The sequence below is a fragment of the Diadema antillarum genome, unplaced genomic scaffold, assembly GCF_040938485.1.
Source record: "Diadema antillarum isolate AM-2024a unplaced genomic scaffold, OU_Dant_1.0 seq00001410_RagTag, whole genome shotgun sequence".
In the NCBI taxonomy this organism is placed as follows: domain Eukaryota; kingdom Metazoa; phylum Echinodermata; class Echinoidea; order Diadematoida; family Diadematidae; genus Diadema; species Diadema antillarum.
The window spans coordinates 639,000-652,762 of record NW_027272164.1 but is presented as its reverse complement, the minus strand read 5'-3'; the positions used below and the strand labels follow the sequence as shown (position 1 = coordinate 652,762).

The following is a 13,763-nucleotide window of genomic DNA, read 5'->3' as shown; positions in this document are numbered from 1 at the left end:
CAAAATAGTTCCGCATGTTTCACACATGCCTCCGAGCGACAGCAATCCATACTGCATTTGCTATCCGAGACCAGCATTGAGCACTTTCCTTTCCTCCTTGTGCCATTACTAGCGGTAATATGCATGCATTTGTATTGTATTTTGTACTGTTTTACTGTATTGTCTTTTTTCTTGGTATGAGAAAGATAAACCATGAATGAGCAATATAGATAAGTAGATAGATGAATGAATAAGTCAATCAATTAATAATGACAATAATGATAGTACACTGTAGTACAAATTTCAGTGATAAAAATACATGACGTTAAATGTGTTTTTTAAGTATTGATAGTCAGGCATCATCACTTTTGAAATTTACTTTGAATCACGCTCGATTGGGACATATAAAATGAAGTTAAACTGAAGAAAGGATATTTAGCATATAGCATGAATACTCACTGATGTTATGGTAAAGGGATGCCATTCCAGATGTGAGACGGCTGGACAGTTGAGAAGGATGTACTGTAGAATGAAATAACACCTTGCAATTAGAATATAATATATCATTTTGTCACTTGTTCAAGATGATCATTCAGAGGTACTTGTAAATATTGTACGTATATCTATCTCTATCCATCCATCCATCCATCTATCTATCTATCTATCTATCTATCTATCTATGTTTTCTCTCTCTATCTATATAAAATATACATACATACATACATACAGTCGATATGTAAACATACATATAGGCAATAATGTAAAGATATTATTTGAAGAATTTGTCGAAATCTGTTGAAAACATTAAAAATAATTAGAATATATTACGTGATAATTCTTATGTTACCATTACCAGTGCAACAAAATTGAAAACATATATTTTTGTCTAGCTGATGATGACAATGACATCGCTTGAAAAACAAAACAAAACGAAACTGCCGTTTATTTGCTTTTGCATCCAAATTCTTCATTTGTGCATAATATGATTCTATATAGAATAAAGATTCTAGAATAAAGATAAGGATTAATGTACATTAATGACTTTCTTTAAAAATGTCTGCTTTCAGCATACATTATGAGAAAAAACTAAACCGCATGATATTGTGTTAGTGACAAATCACCACTCTGAACGCACTGGGAAAACGGTAAAAGAAAACTCAATAAGTAAGATGCTTTACAACGATATGCAAGAAATGACGTATGCACCTTACGAACAGCTATATTGATACGACCTAGGTATTTTTAAAACAACAAGATACTGATTGATATCTCTCCAGTGTGTCTGAGTACATACTTATACCTAGAGGACACGGAGACTGCTATGATAAATGATTTTATTGTAACTTTGACAATGCCACCAGAATGGTGTAAACTGCAGTGCATACTCAAATTCCTTACTTGCCCTGGTCGCGCACTGAAACTCTCGACCCTCAGGCGCAGCTCCATGACGTCACCTGGATGAAAACGAACCGTTTCTGTGGCAACGAGCCGGCGTGATTTCAGCCATCTCCACGCTCGTTCGACCAAGTACAAGAGACCGGGAAGGAGAAGAAAACGCCACGTCTGTGACAGTGGTAAGAAAGATCAGACCCCTTAATGAGTCTTGGAGATTAATGAGGGACGGGGAGGGGGATGCTAGATCTTTTTTTTTTTAAATCTGATGCTATGCAAATTTGAAGCTGTGATTTTGTTTCATGTCCAGACAGCGGATGTAACTATCTCGTAAAAGGGCAAGTTAACAAAATTCTTTGAATTCTGGCACTTTCCTCAGCTCGGCTGAGCTATTCAGATCTTTAGCCTTAAAAGCAATCGCTCTCCACCTTTTCACTCTTAAAAGTCTCTTTAAAATTATCATCTCCTTTCCAGTTGAGAGAGACTAATATGCGCCAACTTTAAAACGCACAGCTTCCAGCACGTCGACAAATAAAGTATACATAGGGGGACGTTTCTCTTAGATTTCCCTGAAATGTCTCAGTGCTTAACCCATTGCTTACGGAAACCTTATCCTGAGGAATATCTGCGTGGATTTAAGAACCTTGTATATAATTCTCTATGTAGCGAGTTAAATCCACATCTCTGTTTACCCCGGGGTTAGGACCAGAAAGCTCACTAGGATGGAGGTGGATGTCCCACCATCACTGTGTTTTACTCAACGATGACTTCAGTATCAAGGAAGCAGTAGAAGTATAAAGGGGGTTATTGTATGGGTAGCGCCCACACAAACGTACAAATGCCGGTGCTTTTTATGACTATACAATGACAATTCTTACACAGCCTCCTGCTGGATTTCTTTATTTTGGGGAGATGCAAGTACGCTTTATCTATCACACTTTTCACACTTTTTCATAACGCAGTTTCTGCTCAACTAATGTCATTCAAAGATTTCAGTGGAATTGTTGCCCCCCCCCCCCACCAGGAAATTCCGTGATGAATATCACTCTACAATCTTCAAGGCATGGACATGATAAAACCGGTGTGCTTACTCGAGATGTATGCGAGGTAAAGGCGGGTTTCTCTTGGCAAATTGTTGAGGAGTTGGTTGCGCCAGCTTCGGCTTGCGGATCGAATTCCGGTTCCGGTTCCGGTTCCGGTTGCCATAGTGACATCGACTCGGCAAGCGGTTCATCCGGATAGATGCAACCAGGAACATGTCTATCTGTGTTGCACTGTTCCTTTAGGATACCTCTGTGGGAAGAAGAAGAACAATAAGAAGAGCAATAAGAAGGAGGAGGAGGATCGAGGAGGAGGAGGAGATGACGAAAAAGTACGAGAAGACGAAGGAGAAAAAAGAAGAAATAGTAAAGAAGGATTGAGAATGTCACGAAAAAAAAGTAGTAATAAGAAGAAAGGGGTGGAGAAGAAGAAAAGTTAGGCCAAATGTATGTAATCATCTCGCTGCCTTAGAAAATAATGCACGAGTCTTAAATCAAAGCTTTCCTACGCTCTGCCCACCCCCTCTCTCTCTCCCTCCCTCCCTCTCCCCCCCCCCCCCTCTCTCTCTCTCTCTTTCACTTCCTCTCTCTCCACAACAGCCCAGTGTTTCGAACTGTGCTATACCGAGCTATGGGCTGGATGTTGTTAAAGGGATGGTATAGTTTTGGTTGAGATGGGGGATTCAGGTTTTAACAGTTTGCGAGATAATTAGAAACCACTTATAATAACATGTAATATCAAAGAGCAAACAATTCTGAGAGGAATTCAAAGTTTATTTGATGAAAATCGGTTTTGAAATGACTGAGATATCTAAAACCAAAATAAAACAAAGACGTCCTAATAAAAGATGGGTCCCACCTTTTATTACGACCTTTTTGTTTTTGGATATCTCAACCTTTTCAAAACCGATTTTCATCGAATAAACTTTTAATTTCTCTTAGGATCGTATGCTCTTTTATATTTCATTAAAAAAAGGTTTCTGATTAGCTCGCAAAAACTTAAAAACTTGATTCCCTATCTCAACCGAAACTATGCCATCCATGTAAGCAATGTCTATGGAGAAAAATCACCTAAGAACAGAGGGGGGAAATATGAAAAACTTCAAAATGAAGAAAAAAAATTGAAATAGAAATTAATCGACAGGCATGAAATACGCCCCAAATCTCCTCCAAACAGACACGTCTCGATATGCAGACTAGCAGACAGCTGAACTTGACTACTGTACTTGTAATAATACACAGATACTCGATTTTACTTCCGCATTTCAATAGTCACCTCTGTACCACCCCGCCGTAGATCGAAACCAGATGGAATTTCTGTCAAAGAACCCCCCCCCCCCTCCCCCAAGCCCCACCCATTTATACGGCTACTGCATAACCCATTTGATTTTAATTACGAGAGCCAAGTGTGTCTACACTACCGGGTTCATGGGTGGTAGGCAAACGGTTTCTCCATGGCCCAAAGTGCCTGCTAATAATTTTAGGGGGGTCATGGTCAAATGGGTCTCCAAATCCTGCACTTTGCCCCAGAAATAAGAGACGTCAAGGGCATAAGGGCATATGAATAAGTGTAAATATACTACATGCACGTATAATACTAGTTGGGAGAGACATAAAAATATAATTATCATATGATAGACCTTACATAAATACTAGTATACATATTCATATACCCTCATGTGTGTGTGTATAAATTATCTAATTTGTTTGGAAAACTATACAAAAGACATACTGAAATATTGACAAAGCTTCTCTTACTTCACTGCTGGTGAAATTAGTTATCAAGAATAAAAAAAGACTTAATAGTTAGAAAGTTTATGCTACTTTCATTGACAAACTAACAATAAAAGTGCCAACAATATTTTAATTCTGGCGCATTAAATTACCACCATCCGTTACACTTGCTTCCACGCCTCCCTCCTGAAAGCTGACAAGAATGTTTTCAACACATTGGATTTATCCAAGGATGGTCCCCGGAAACTGACAGACACGAATGTTATCGAAATTGATGTTACCATGGCAACGAGCATCCGAAACCAACATGGAATGCAGGGCGCCCCCTCAAAACGATAATGCTCTCCAGCGAGACAAGATAGAAATGGAATGTGTGTCTCGTTGAGCACGTCGAGTGTCAGTATGAAGTCCCAGCTATCGATATCTTGTTGTACGGAAAGGAAATTGATAGAGACGCTGTCGTCTGCTCTTACCCCAGTGGATGGCAGACGAGCAAAATAAAGAAGATCAGAAAGGCGCGGTGGGAGAACCAGAATACGTTGTGTCTGCGACGTCTGGAAAAAATATTGAAAATATCCGAGTGATGACGTATAGGGTAAGCTGCAAGCAATACCTCTGTCGATGCCGAAGAGAAAAGTGTATCAAATATTATCTCGTTCCACTTAGAAGGTAAATGCCCATACCCATAAGTGGAAGAACTAACAAGAGCACACAAAGAGAATAGAATCAAAGAAAGTATGGAATCATTTCTGATTAGCTGCAGGTGTACTCTGCAAAAGGCTACAGACTTTTGGACATATACAAGCCAATTTTCAGGAAGTGCTATGGTCTCTTAAGAGTACATCCCGCACTTAAACCATATAAACTGAAACAAATTAAACAATGATTTCAATATAAGAATAGATGGCACGCCGTGATGACGGGAAGAAACCATAACTCAGAGAGTACATAAAAAATGTTATGTTTTTGACGACGATAATCAAATGATGTCTACAGAAAGGGATTACATTCTGTCGTAAATGGCATATTGCATATTTCCGCCCAAAATAAAGACGAATTTATAAAATAAAGTAATTTCCTATACGTGAACTTTTCTTTGCATATAGTGATGTTATTGACTACGAAGTAAACAATTTGTCTGTCATTTTTTTTTTACCTTGCTGAAAAAACCCAAACAATCAAATAAACTAATAGCATGATATTTTCATCAAACTATGTTAATGTTTCAAGACAGAAAGAACCATAGAATTACCATGATTGACCTGAATTGCTTACCGGAAGTGAGGTAGTGACGTAACAAATATAAGCAAAAGGATAAGTAGCATACAGGAACCCGTAATGCCGGCAACTGGAAGAGGACAAAAAGGAAACAAAGAAAGAATTAATTAATTAATGAAAAAAAAAAGAAAACAGACAATGCAAAAGTCTAAATCGCAAGGTTGCGAGGAAGCCGGGAATTGACAACTATATAACCCTGTCATAATATTATGACTGCGAATTCCGATCATATCCATCAAGTGCAAACCAGCTACTCCTAGCAGCGGCAGGATGTTTTTTATATGTATGATATATATATATATATGTATACATATATATATATATATATATATATATATGTATATATATGTGTGTGTGTGTGTGTGTGTGTGTGTGTGTGTGTGCGTGTGTGTGCAACGTACAATGATATGAGGAAAACATAAAGAAAATTCCACAAAAATTAATTTTTAATTGAAAAGTATACATCCCTTCTACTTGTACTGGCATGTCAAGGGTTATATCATTCTCCCGCATTCTGCAAGAGGTAAATCAGCTGCTCTGTCATTATGCTATAAAAGTGAAAATAATACATGTTGAATTTTCTTCATAATATTTTCTTGATGTCGTTCGTCCATACGTGACGTCACAGACTGTAGTAGTATTCTCATCTGGCGATGGCTGAACAAATGGATTGTCCTATTTTTTTTCAAAGTTCGCTGGCGTGTTCTACTAATATCTTTGCATTCCCTCAATTTTCACATAATATAATATAATCTATTATGTGGCTTCAATATGATTTGCTGTTTATATAAGAATCATCATCTGCAGTCGAGGTTGAATTTGCTGACATTAGATTGAAAGAAATACCTAGATAATACACATCTCATGTAATAAACGAGTATAGAAAGGGGTGTGCAACCTTGATTTTCTGCCTAATCTAATTAGTCCCCTGATATTCACAAGACTAATGATAAGACTAAACAGTGTCGCATCAAGCTATGGGTGCGATTTCAAGAAGCAGGCATCAAAACAGGGTCCCCACAGACTTGGGTATTTTGTGGTTTCAATGATCCACTTGTAACTCAGCGTCCACTCGATGTGCATGCTGGGATACATTACGTCATGCCAGGTGCGCTGGAAAAAAAGAGTTTCTTTCTTCTCTTTTTTTTTTTGGCAATTAACGTTTTGTTGGCATATTACAATTATCTCAAGTCGTAGTCATTTTAAAAGCAATTATCAGGGGCGGTTTTTCCAGAAGTGTTAGGTCCAAAAACGGGGAAAAAAACCGTAATAGAGAAAAAGAAACACGTACATTTTGCCCAGCAAGGGGGCAGAAATTCCAGCAGCTGCAAATAATGATTTTGTGGAGTTATTGTGCTGCGGTTATCCCTAATACCCCGTCGATTCCAATAATGGATGTTTCATGCTTGTGAAGGAACAGGTGACACCCACCTGAACTCTCGACTCATTTTCCAATTCGCCATTTGGGATTCTGAAAAATGTGGATAATATTTAAAAATATATATGCCGGCTCATGCTCCCTTACATGACAAGGTATGCAGCGAATAAAGCGATTGACGCACTTTCATTTCGGAAAACAGTTTGTTTTCGTGTAAATTCATGTTACCAGCGTGAAATAGATCATTGCTATATACGAGATGTGCTATTTTCCACATTATCTTTCTCACACATTATGTGTTCATTGCCAAGCAATTTTTTTGTTCATGTATGTTGACGTTCAAACCCGTTAATTTCTGCATTATCATGTGCAATATTTGCAGCCATAAACTGATTAGCTTCCCTCCCGGTGAAAAAAAATAATCGAGCAAACGATACATATATTGTAGTATCTCTCTCAATGATCTTCCAAATTGTATGTGCTTATTAATGCATAATATAAGCAGAATTCCAACCTTCCACAGCATGAATTATCATAACATTTGTTACTTACCTGTTGAAAAAAGAACTGTGCAAGGATTCTGAAATGAAACAAATGAAGAAAAAAGGAACAAGTGAAATATGCAGACTCCTACAATGAAAAAACGTGAAGGAGAAACGGATTATTTTGCCTTTTTTAAGCTGTCCCATTATGATCATTTTTGTATCAAGAAAGAATCAAACTCTCTCATTAAAGTTTAAACACCAAACACCATTAAAAACATACATATAAACATACAAACACGCTAACATGATTATAGAATGTCATGATTAAATGCCTGGAAAAGTATGCTTTAATATACATGATATCTGGAATTTTTCAACCAAACGCCTCTGCCTACCTGTCCAGGAAAGGTAGCCACATTCACGTCCGGAACGTTGGCGTTGAATCCTTGAGAAAACCTTATCGCGTTGATGGCGTGCGCAGCGCAGTGCACAACTGAAAGATGAAAGGCAGAGTGGGTAGGGGAGAGATGTTGATACAGAATTTGAAAAGCTGCCACCAGTATTCCGTTTACAAGGTAAGGTCAGTGTTTGTATTAGTCAATTTGAATGGGGTTTTTTAATGATTATTTCAAGCAACCCAGTTACACCCTATATTGTAGGCTAATCATACGTGTACTTTTCACGTCCACATGGAGTAGTCAAGTTTCAAGGAAAAGTCCTTTATGTCTAATGAATGTCATACTCTTATTCTGTCTTATAATGCAATCTTCCTTATCTATAATCTTATAAGTCTATACCAATAACTCACACTACATCATACATTTGACCAAGGAGACCATTTGGGGTGATATTCGTTATTTCGAAGATTCGTTAATCCAAAAATGAAATAAGGTTCGTTATTCCGAAACACACAAATTTCGTAAACCTAGATTCTCGTTAATCCGGAAATGAAATAAGGTTCGTTAATCAGAACATTATAATTTGTGGCGTTATTCCGAAAATTCGTTAATTCGAAAATGAAAATAATGAGGTTCGTTACTCCGAAGGTAATTCGTTGATGCAAAAATGGAAAAAAGGTGCGTGATAAGCGAAACTCCCGAATTGCGTGCCTTATTTTGTTGTCGGATTAACAAACCTTAAGAATAACGAACCTTTCTTTCTTTTCGGATTTTCGGATCAACGAACCTTCAGAGTAACGAACCTTTGGAATAACGAACGTTTGAAGTAATATACCTTATTTCATTTTCGGAATAACAAACCTTCGGAATAACGAACTGTAACCCAAGGAAACAGGGTGGTTTCACAAAACTCAAAACTGTAACGGTGTGATGGAATAGAGTCGTTCACCTACCAGTGGCTACACAGACGCATGCTGCAAACAGGACGTGTGTGAATCGGTAATGATCCAGCCATCTGCGAAGTGTACGCCCTGACTGAGGAAGAAATAACCGTGGACTATAGTACATCTACAAAATGGCGTCGTAACGATTATATTGACAAAAATACTAAGTGACAAAATATTTCATTATTGCCTTTAAAACTGTTAGCGGGTCTTTTTAATGTCTCGTATAAAAATATGTAAAGGTAATACAACATTGATCTTTGGTTAAACAGAGATGTTAAAAAACTAGGAGAGCCCTAATAAGAATGCATACTAGTTTTACCCAGAATAGCCTCTCTTAGCTCTGTTCTCCCAGAGGTAACTCGGGAACTGAGGTGCCGCGAATGAGACGCTGGACTCTCAGTTAGGAGTTCCAGGGTTTAAATCCCCCTGTAGGATTGGATATAGGGTATACTTAACCCGCGATGTCCCTCATAACCAAGGTGTATAAATGGGTATAGGATCCTCCTTGTCAATGCTATGTAATTCGATGATATTGTTGAAAAGTACTGTCAGTTATCAATAACATTGTTATTGTTATTATTATAATTTTCAATATCATTATCATCATCATCATTATTATTTGGATTATTATCATTATTATTCTTATTATTATCATCATCCTCATCTTCATCATTACTACTGTTATTACTGCTACTACCACTGCTACTGATCATACTATTGAAATTTTTAATAATATTATCATTATTATTGTCATCATCATTACTTTCCTCTGGCACATTAGGAAAAAAAGCAAGGCGTATACAAGTTTTTCTTTGCTTATTTTACCAAGCTTGATTGGCGTAGTCTGGCTCCCAGATGTTTACAGACTGGAAGTAGAAGTGCAGCACAGTTGAGATTCAAAATAGCAGCAGACGCACGGGATAAACACAGGGCGATCTGCGGATGAAAGTACGAGCATGACTGGTGAGTGAGACTAGGTAGGGACCAGGTTACTCACATAATTATGTTATAAGATAGTTCGATTATATGTATTTACCTTGCACAGGAAGGTAGGTAAATTGGGGTCTACATTATAAAGCTCTCTCTCTCAAATTGGCATTTTGTTTTGTTTTGTTTTGTTTTTGTTTGTTTTTTTTGTTTTTGCTTTTTTTTTGGGGGGGGGGTTGGGTGGGTTAGATTTCTTTCTGATTTGGTGCCGTTTTTAAAGGGAAAATCCAGTCCGAATATAAGTTGATCTGATAAGAAAGAGTAAAATGTTACAGGTTCAACGTTATAATTTTGATTGAAATCGGATGAAAAATAAGGAAATTATGACATTTTGAAGTTTCGCTAATTTTTCGGGAAATAGTTCTCGAACAGTCAATAGGAATATGCAAATGGCAAAGTGCGCGTATCATCCCCTCACAACTTGCCATATAGTTTGTATATTAAATTTTGAAATGTCCAGTTTTTCATTCAAACGCAATTATGCCCGAGGCTCAAATCCTCATATGTCTGACTGATCACTATTCTGAAGTTATTCAACCAGGAATAACATCTTGTTTCAGACTTTAATGATAGAAACATAGAATTTTCATTTTTTTTTTTTGTACACGATCAATGGAAAATTGTGAGGTTATGACACGGTTAGCTCACTCATTTACATATTCGTATCCACTGTACAAGAACTGTTTTGCAGAAATTAGACAAACTTCCCCAAAATTTCATAACTTCCTTATTTTTCATCCGATTTCAGTCAAATTCATACCGTTGAACTCGTAAGATTTTACTCTTTTTTATCAGACTATAACTTACATTTGCCAAATGCATTGGACTGGATTTCCCCTTTAATGACTTTACCCAAGTCTATCTAATCCTTCTACAATAAGAAATGCAGTCAAATGGATGTTTTAGTTTTGGTTGAGATCGGGAGATGGAGGCTTTGCTTTACTTTATTTTTGGATATCCCAGCCATTTCAAAACCAATTTTCATCAGATAAACTTTCAATTCCTCAAAGAATTATACGCTCTTTAACATTTCATAAAGTGGATTCTAAGTACAGTGTATCTCGCAAAAAGTGAAGAGCTGAATCCTCACCTCAACCAATATTATACCATCCTTTTAAAGCTCATGTTTCTCTCTAAAATTGGCATTTTGGAGGGTAAATTTCTTTCTGATTCCGTGCAGTTTTAGTAACTTTGCCCAAGTCTATCTAACCCTTCTACAATGATAAATGCAGTTAAATGGATGGTTTGGTTTTTTGTTGGGATGGGGAATCAGATTTTAAATTTTTGCAAGATAATTAGAAACCACGTATAAGAAATATTAAAGAGCATGCAATTCCAAGAGGAATTTGACGTTTATTTGATGAAAATTGCTCTTGACATGGCTGAGATAAATTAAGAAACAAAGAGATCTCATGATAACAGGTGGGACCCACCTTTTATTAGGACCGATTTTCAGCAGATAAACTTTTAATTTCTCTTAGAATTGTATATGCTCTTTAATTTGATTTTCATCAAAGTGGTTTCTAATTATCTCACAAAAAATTAAAATCTGAATTCCCATCTCAACCAAAACTATACCATCCTATTAAGTAAAGAGTTGCTAATTTGATACCTGCAATAGATTCCCACATGACTTCACACGTTGACATTATATACTTACCCCTAATATTTCCCTGAGGTAGTAATACTTTGGCTGGTACTTGTAGTGAAGAAACACACTGGAAAACACTGCAGCATTTGCGAGGATCCATAGTATCTGAGTTTTAAAAAAAGGAAAAGAAAAAGGCGAAGAAGAACTGGATGAATCAAACAATGTTTAGCGTGTTATCTCTCTTCAAAATGAATGTATAAAATTTTAATAAATGAAGCACATCTATCACTCAAACACATACAGAAAAACGTTCCAGACAGTCAATCAGTACCAGTATATACGATAATACGACAGACGGAGACAGAAAAGGAAAAAGGAGGAGAAGAAGAAGAAGAAACAAACACATCAAAGAAGGAAAAACGGATGGAAAGAATGGAAAAAATGAAATAGACTTAATACAATGAATAAAGTAAGAATTTTTCCGTGATAGCAGATCGATGGTAATAAAAAAGAAATAAATGTACAAACCTACACTGTATACTTATGATGATGTGAAACGCATACAATACATTAAGGGCTCAATGAGGTGAGTATACACTTTTTAAAGGCTACATGTAAAATGAGTCCATTCTGTGCTGACTTTACTTTCCTGTCCTGGTTCACACTCACATTAACAGTTCGACTTCAACACAATATCCCACAGCTTTGAATGCGTGAAAAGCCCAGAAATAATATTCAATAGCAATAAGAAACTAAAAAGACAGCGAAGAGATGTGAATGAAAGGGGGGGGGGATGAACAAAAACATGAATAGCTCTCATACAGATGGGAGGAAAACAACTGCAAATCACTCCACGACCGTTACCCACCAAAACGAACCCTTAACCTGTAGCTTGTCTCCACTGCCAAACTCAAGAAAACTTTCCGAAGATTTACAAACTTTCGTTTCGCCAACAACGAAATGATCGTGATAGAAATCAATACATCACAAAAACGTCAGCAAACAAGTGAGGGTTTATGTGCAACAATACATAAATTCTTTTCAAAATATAATAATGCGCTGTTATAAACACGGGCGCGTCATTCTTGTTTTGAAACTAAGCTCTCTTTCCTGAAGTGCTTGTCTTAAATAGCGATGCTATAACAAAACTTCCTATTTTCAAGAGGGTCCCAGACAAAAAACCTCCTGTGGCCATGATATCAATAAATTTTCACCAGCACTAATAAAACAAGGCAAAAACGGTGCAAACTGTAGAATTTATGTGTTGGGTTCTTAGTGAGTGCCTCATCAGCGTTTAATGTGTATTTGATTTCGTCTATATTTATTTGGAGAGCACAACTTCGAGAACAATTTCAAGCTCTGTTCCGTCTTTCACCATCGCCAGCATCAAATAAATCACTTCTTTTCTCGTAACGCTTTTTAAAAGAACGACTAGGGGGTCAGACTGGCCCAGTGACCTGGAGGAGGGACTTTCTCACAGGAAAGCCCCCCCCCCCCCTCTCCGCCCGCCAAGTGAACTAAAATTAATCCGACTAGTCCGACATAATCGTACTGATGTTTTTCAAGAGTGCGAAAAATTCATCAAAATTAATATCATTTCATTTTTTTTTTGGGTAAAATCTATTGCCAGTGAAATGTCATATTGCTCATTTTAACTATACAAGATGTAAGTAACTTATCGAAGCCAGACAGAAACTTGAACTCGCTGCCTCCTAATTCCAGGGAGTGAGTTCCTTTTAACCGATTGCTGTGATCTGAAACCGGAAAAATTATTATCATTATTTTTTATCGACGGACAGTATAGCACCAGCAGATTGCAATAGATGGGTCCATGAATCATCCACATTCTCCTTGATGGGGAAAGACTATCATAACGACAAAATATGTATGTTTGTGTGTGGACGGAACAAGATAAGGTGTATGATAAATTATTGATAATTATGTACCAAAGAGTCCCCATACATCAAATTCTAAATCGTAAAATTTTATGTACAAAGTGTGTGTGTGTGTGTGTGTGTGTGTGTGCGTTTGGTTTCATGTGTTTCTATGTGCACACGTGTGCGTGTTTATTGGGGTGCTTCAGCGCTTGCGCCATAAATTTATACGTCCAAGAACTCACCATGTCCTGCACACTAATGTGCACTCTCCCAACAAACAATTTGAAAGGCACGAGGACGGGAACGAGACTAGCAAATTCACCGGATAACCGGCAGACAGACAGATGCATACTGACAGAGGAAGTCATTGACCACTGTTGTCAGTTATTTCTGTCTATCATGTCTCTCTGTCTCTATTCTCTTCTTCCCACCTCTCCCCCCTCTCTCTCATTCTCTCCCTCCCCTCTTTCTGTCTGTCTGTCTGTTTCCCTCTGTAGTTGGATTCGAATATCGCGGCATTCCTTGTGCGACCCCAAATGGCAGTCCACTTCAAGTCGTTAAAGGCAAGTGGTCTTTTGATTCATTTCATAAATGAAAAACATCAGCGGGAGGAGTATTATGATTTCGCCTATGAATACCTCATTTAACACGAACCACCCATGTCTTAACTTTGAAAA

General features: G+C 37.4%; 1 protein-coding gene across 1 annotated transcript in view; it reads right to left on the bottom strand.

Annotated features, from left to right (window-relative positions):
- The window catches only part of LOC139709122 (NADPH oxidase 4-like), a 38,044-nt gene that overhangs the window by 13,553 nt on the left and 10,728 nt on the right, over window positions 1–13,763 (bottom strand). The window contains exons 2-11 of the mRNA XM_071621083.1: window positions 11,279–11,374; window positions 9,457–9,567; window positions 8,638–8,719; window positions 7,682–7,779; window positions 7,354–7,381; window positions 5,421–5,493; window positions 4,619–4,699; window positions 2,463–2,664; window positions 1,378–1,542; window positions 439–501 (exon numbers count right to left, since the gene is read on the bottom strand). Coding sequence (XP_071477184.1) covers window positions 439–501; window positions 1,378–1,542; window positions 2,463–2,664; window positions 4,619–4,699; window positions 5,421–5,493; window positions 7,354–7,381; window positions 7,682–7,779; window positions 8,638–8,719; window positions 9,457–9,567; window positions 11,279–11,374 — 999 coding nt within the window. The remainder of the gene's footprint in view (window positions 1–438; window positions 502–1,377; window positions 1,543–2,462; window positions 2,665–4,618; window positions 4,700–5,420; window positions 5,494–7,353; window positions 7,382–7,681; window positions 7,780–8,637; window positions 8,720–9,456; window positions 9,568–11,278; window positions 11,375–13,763) is intronic.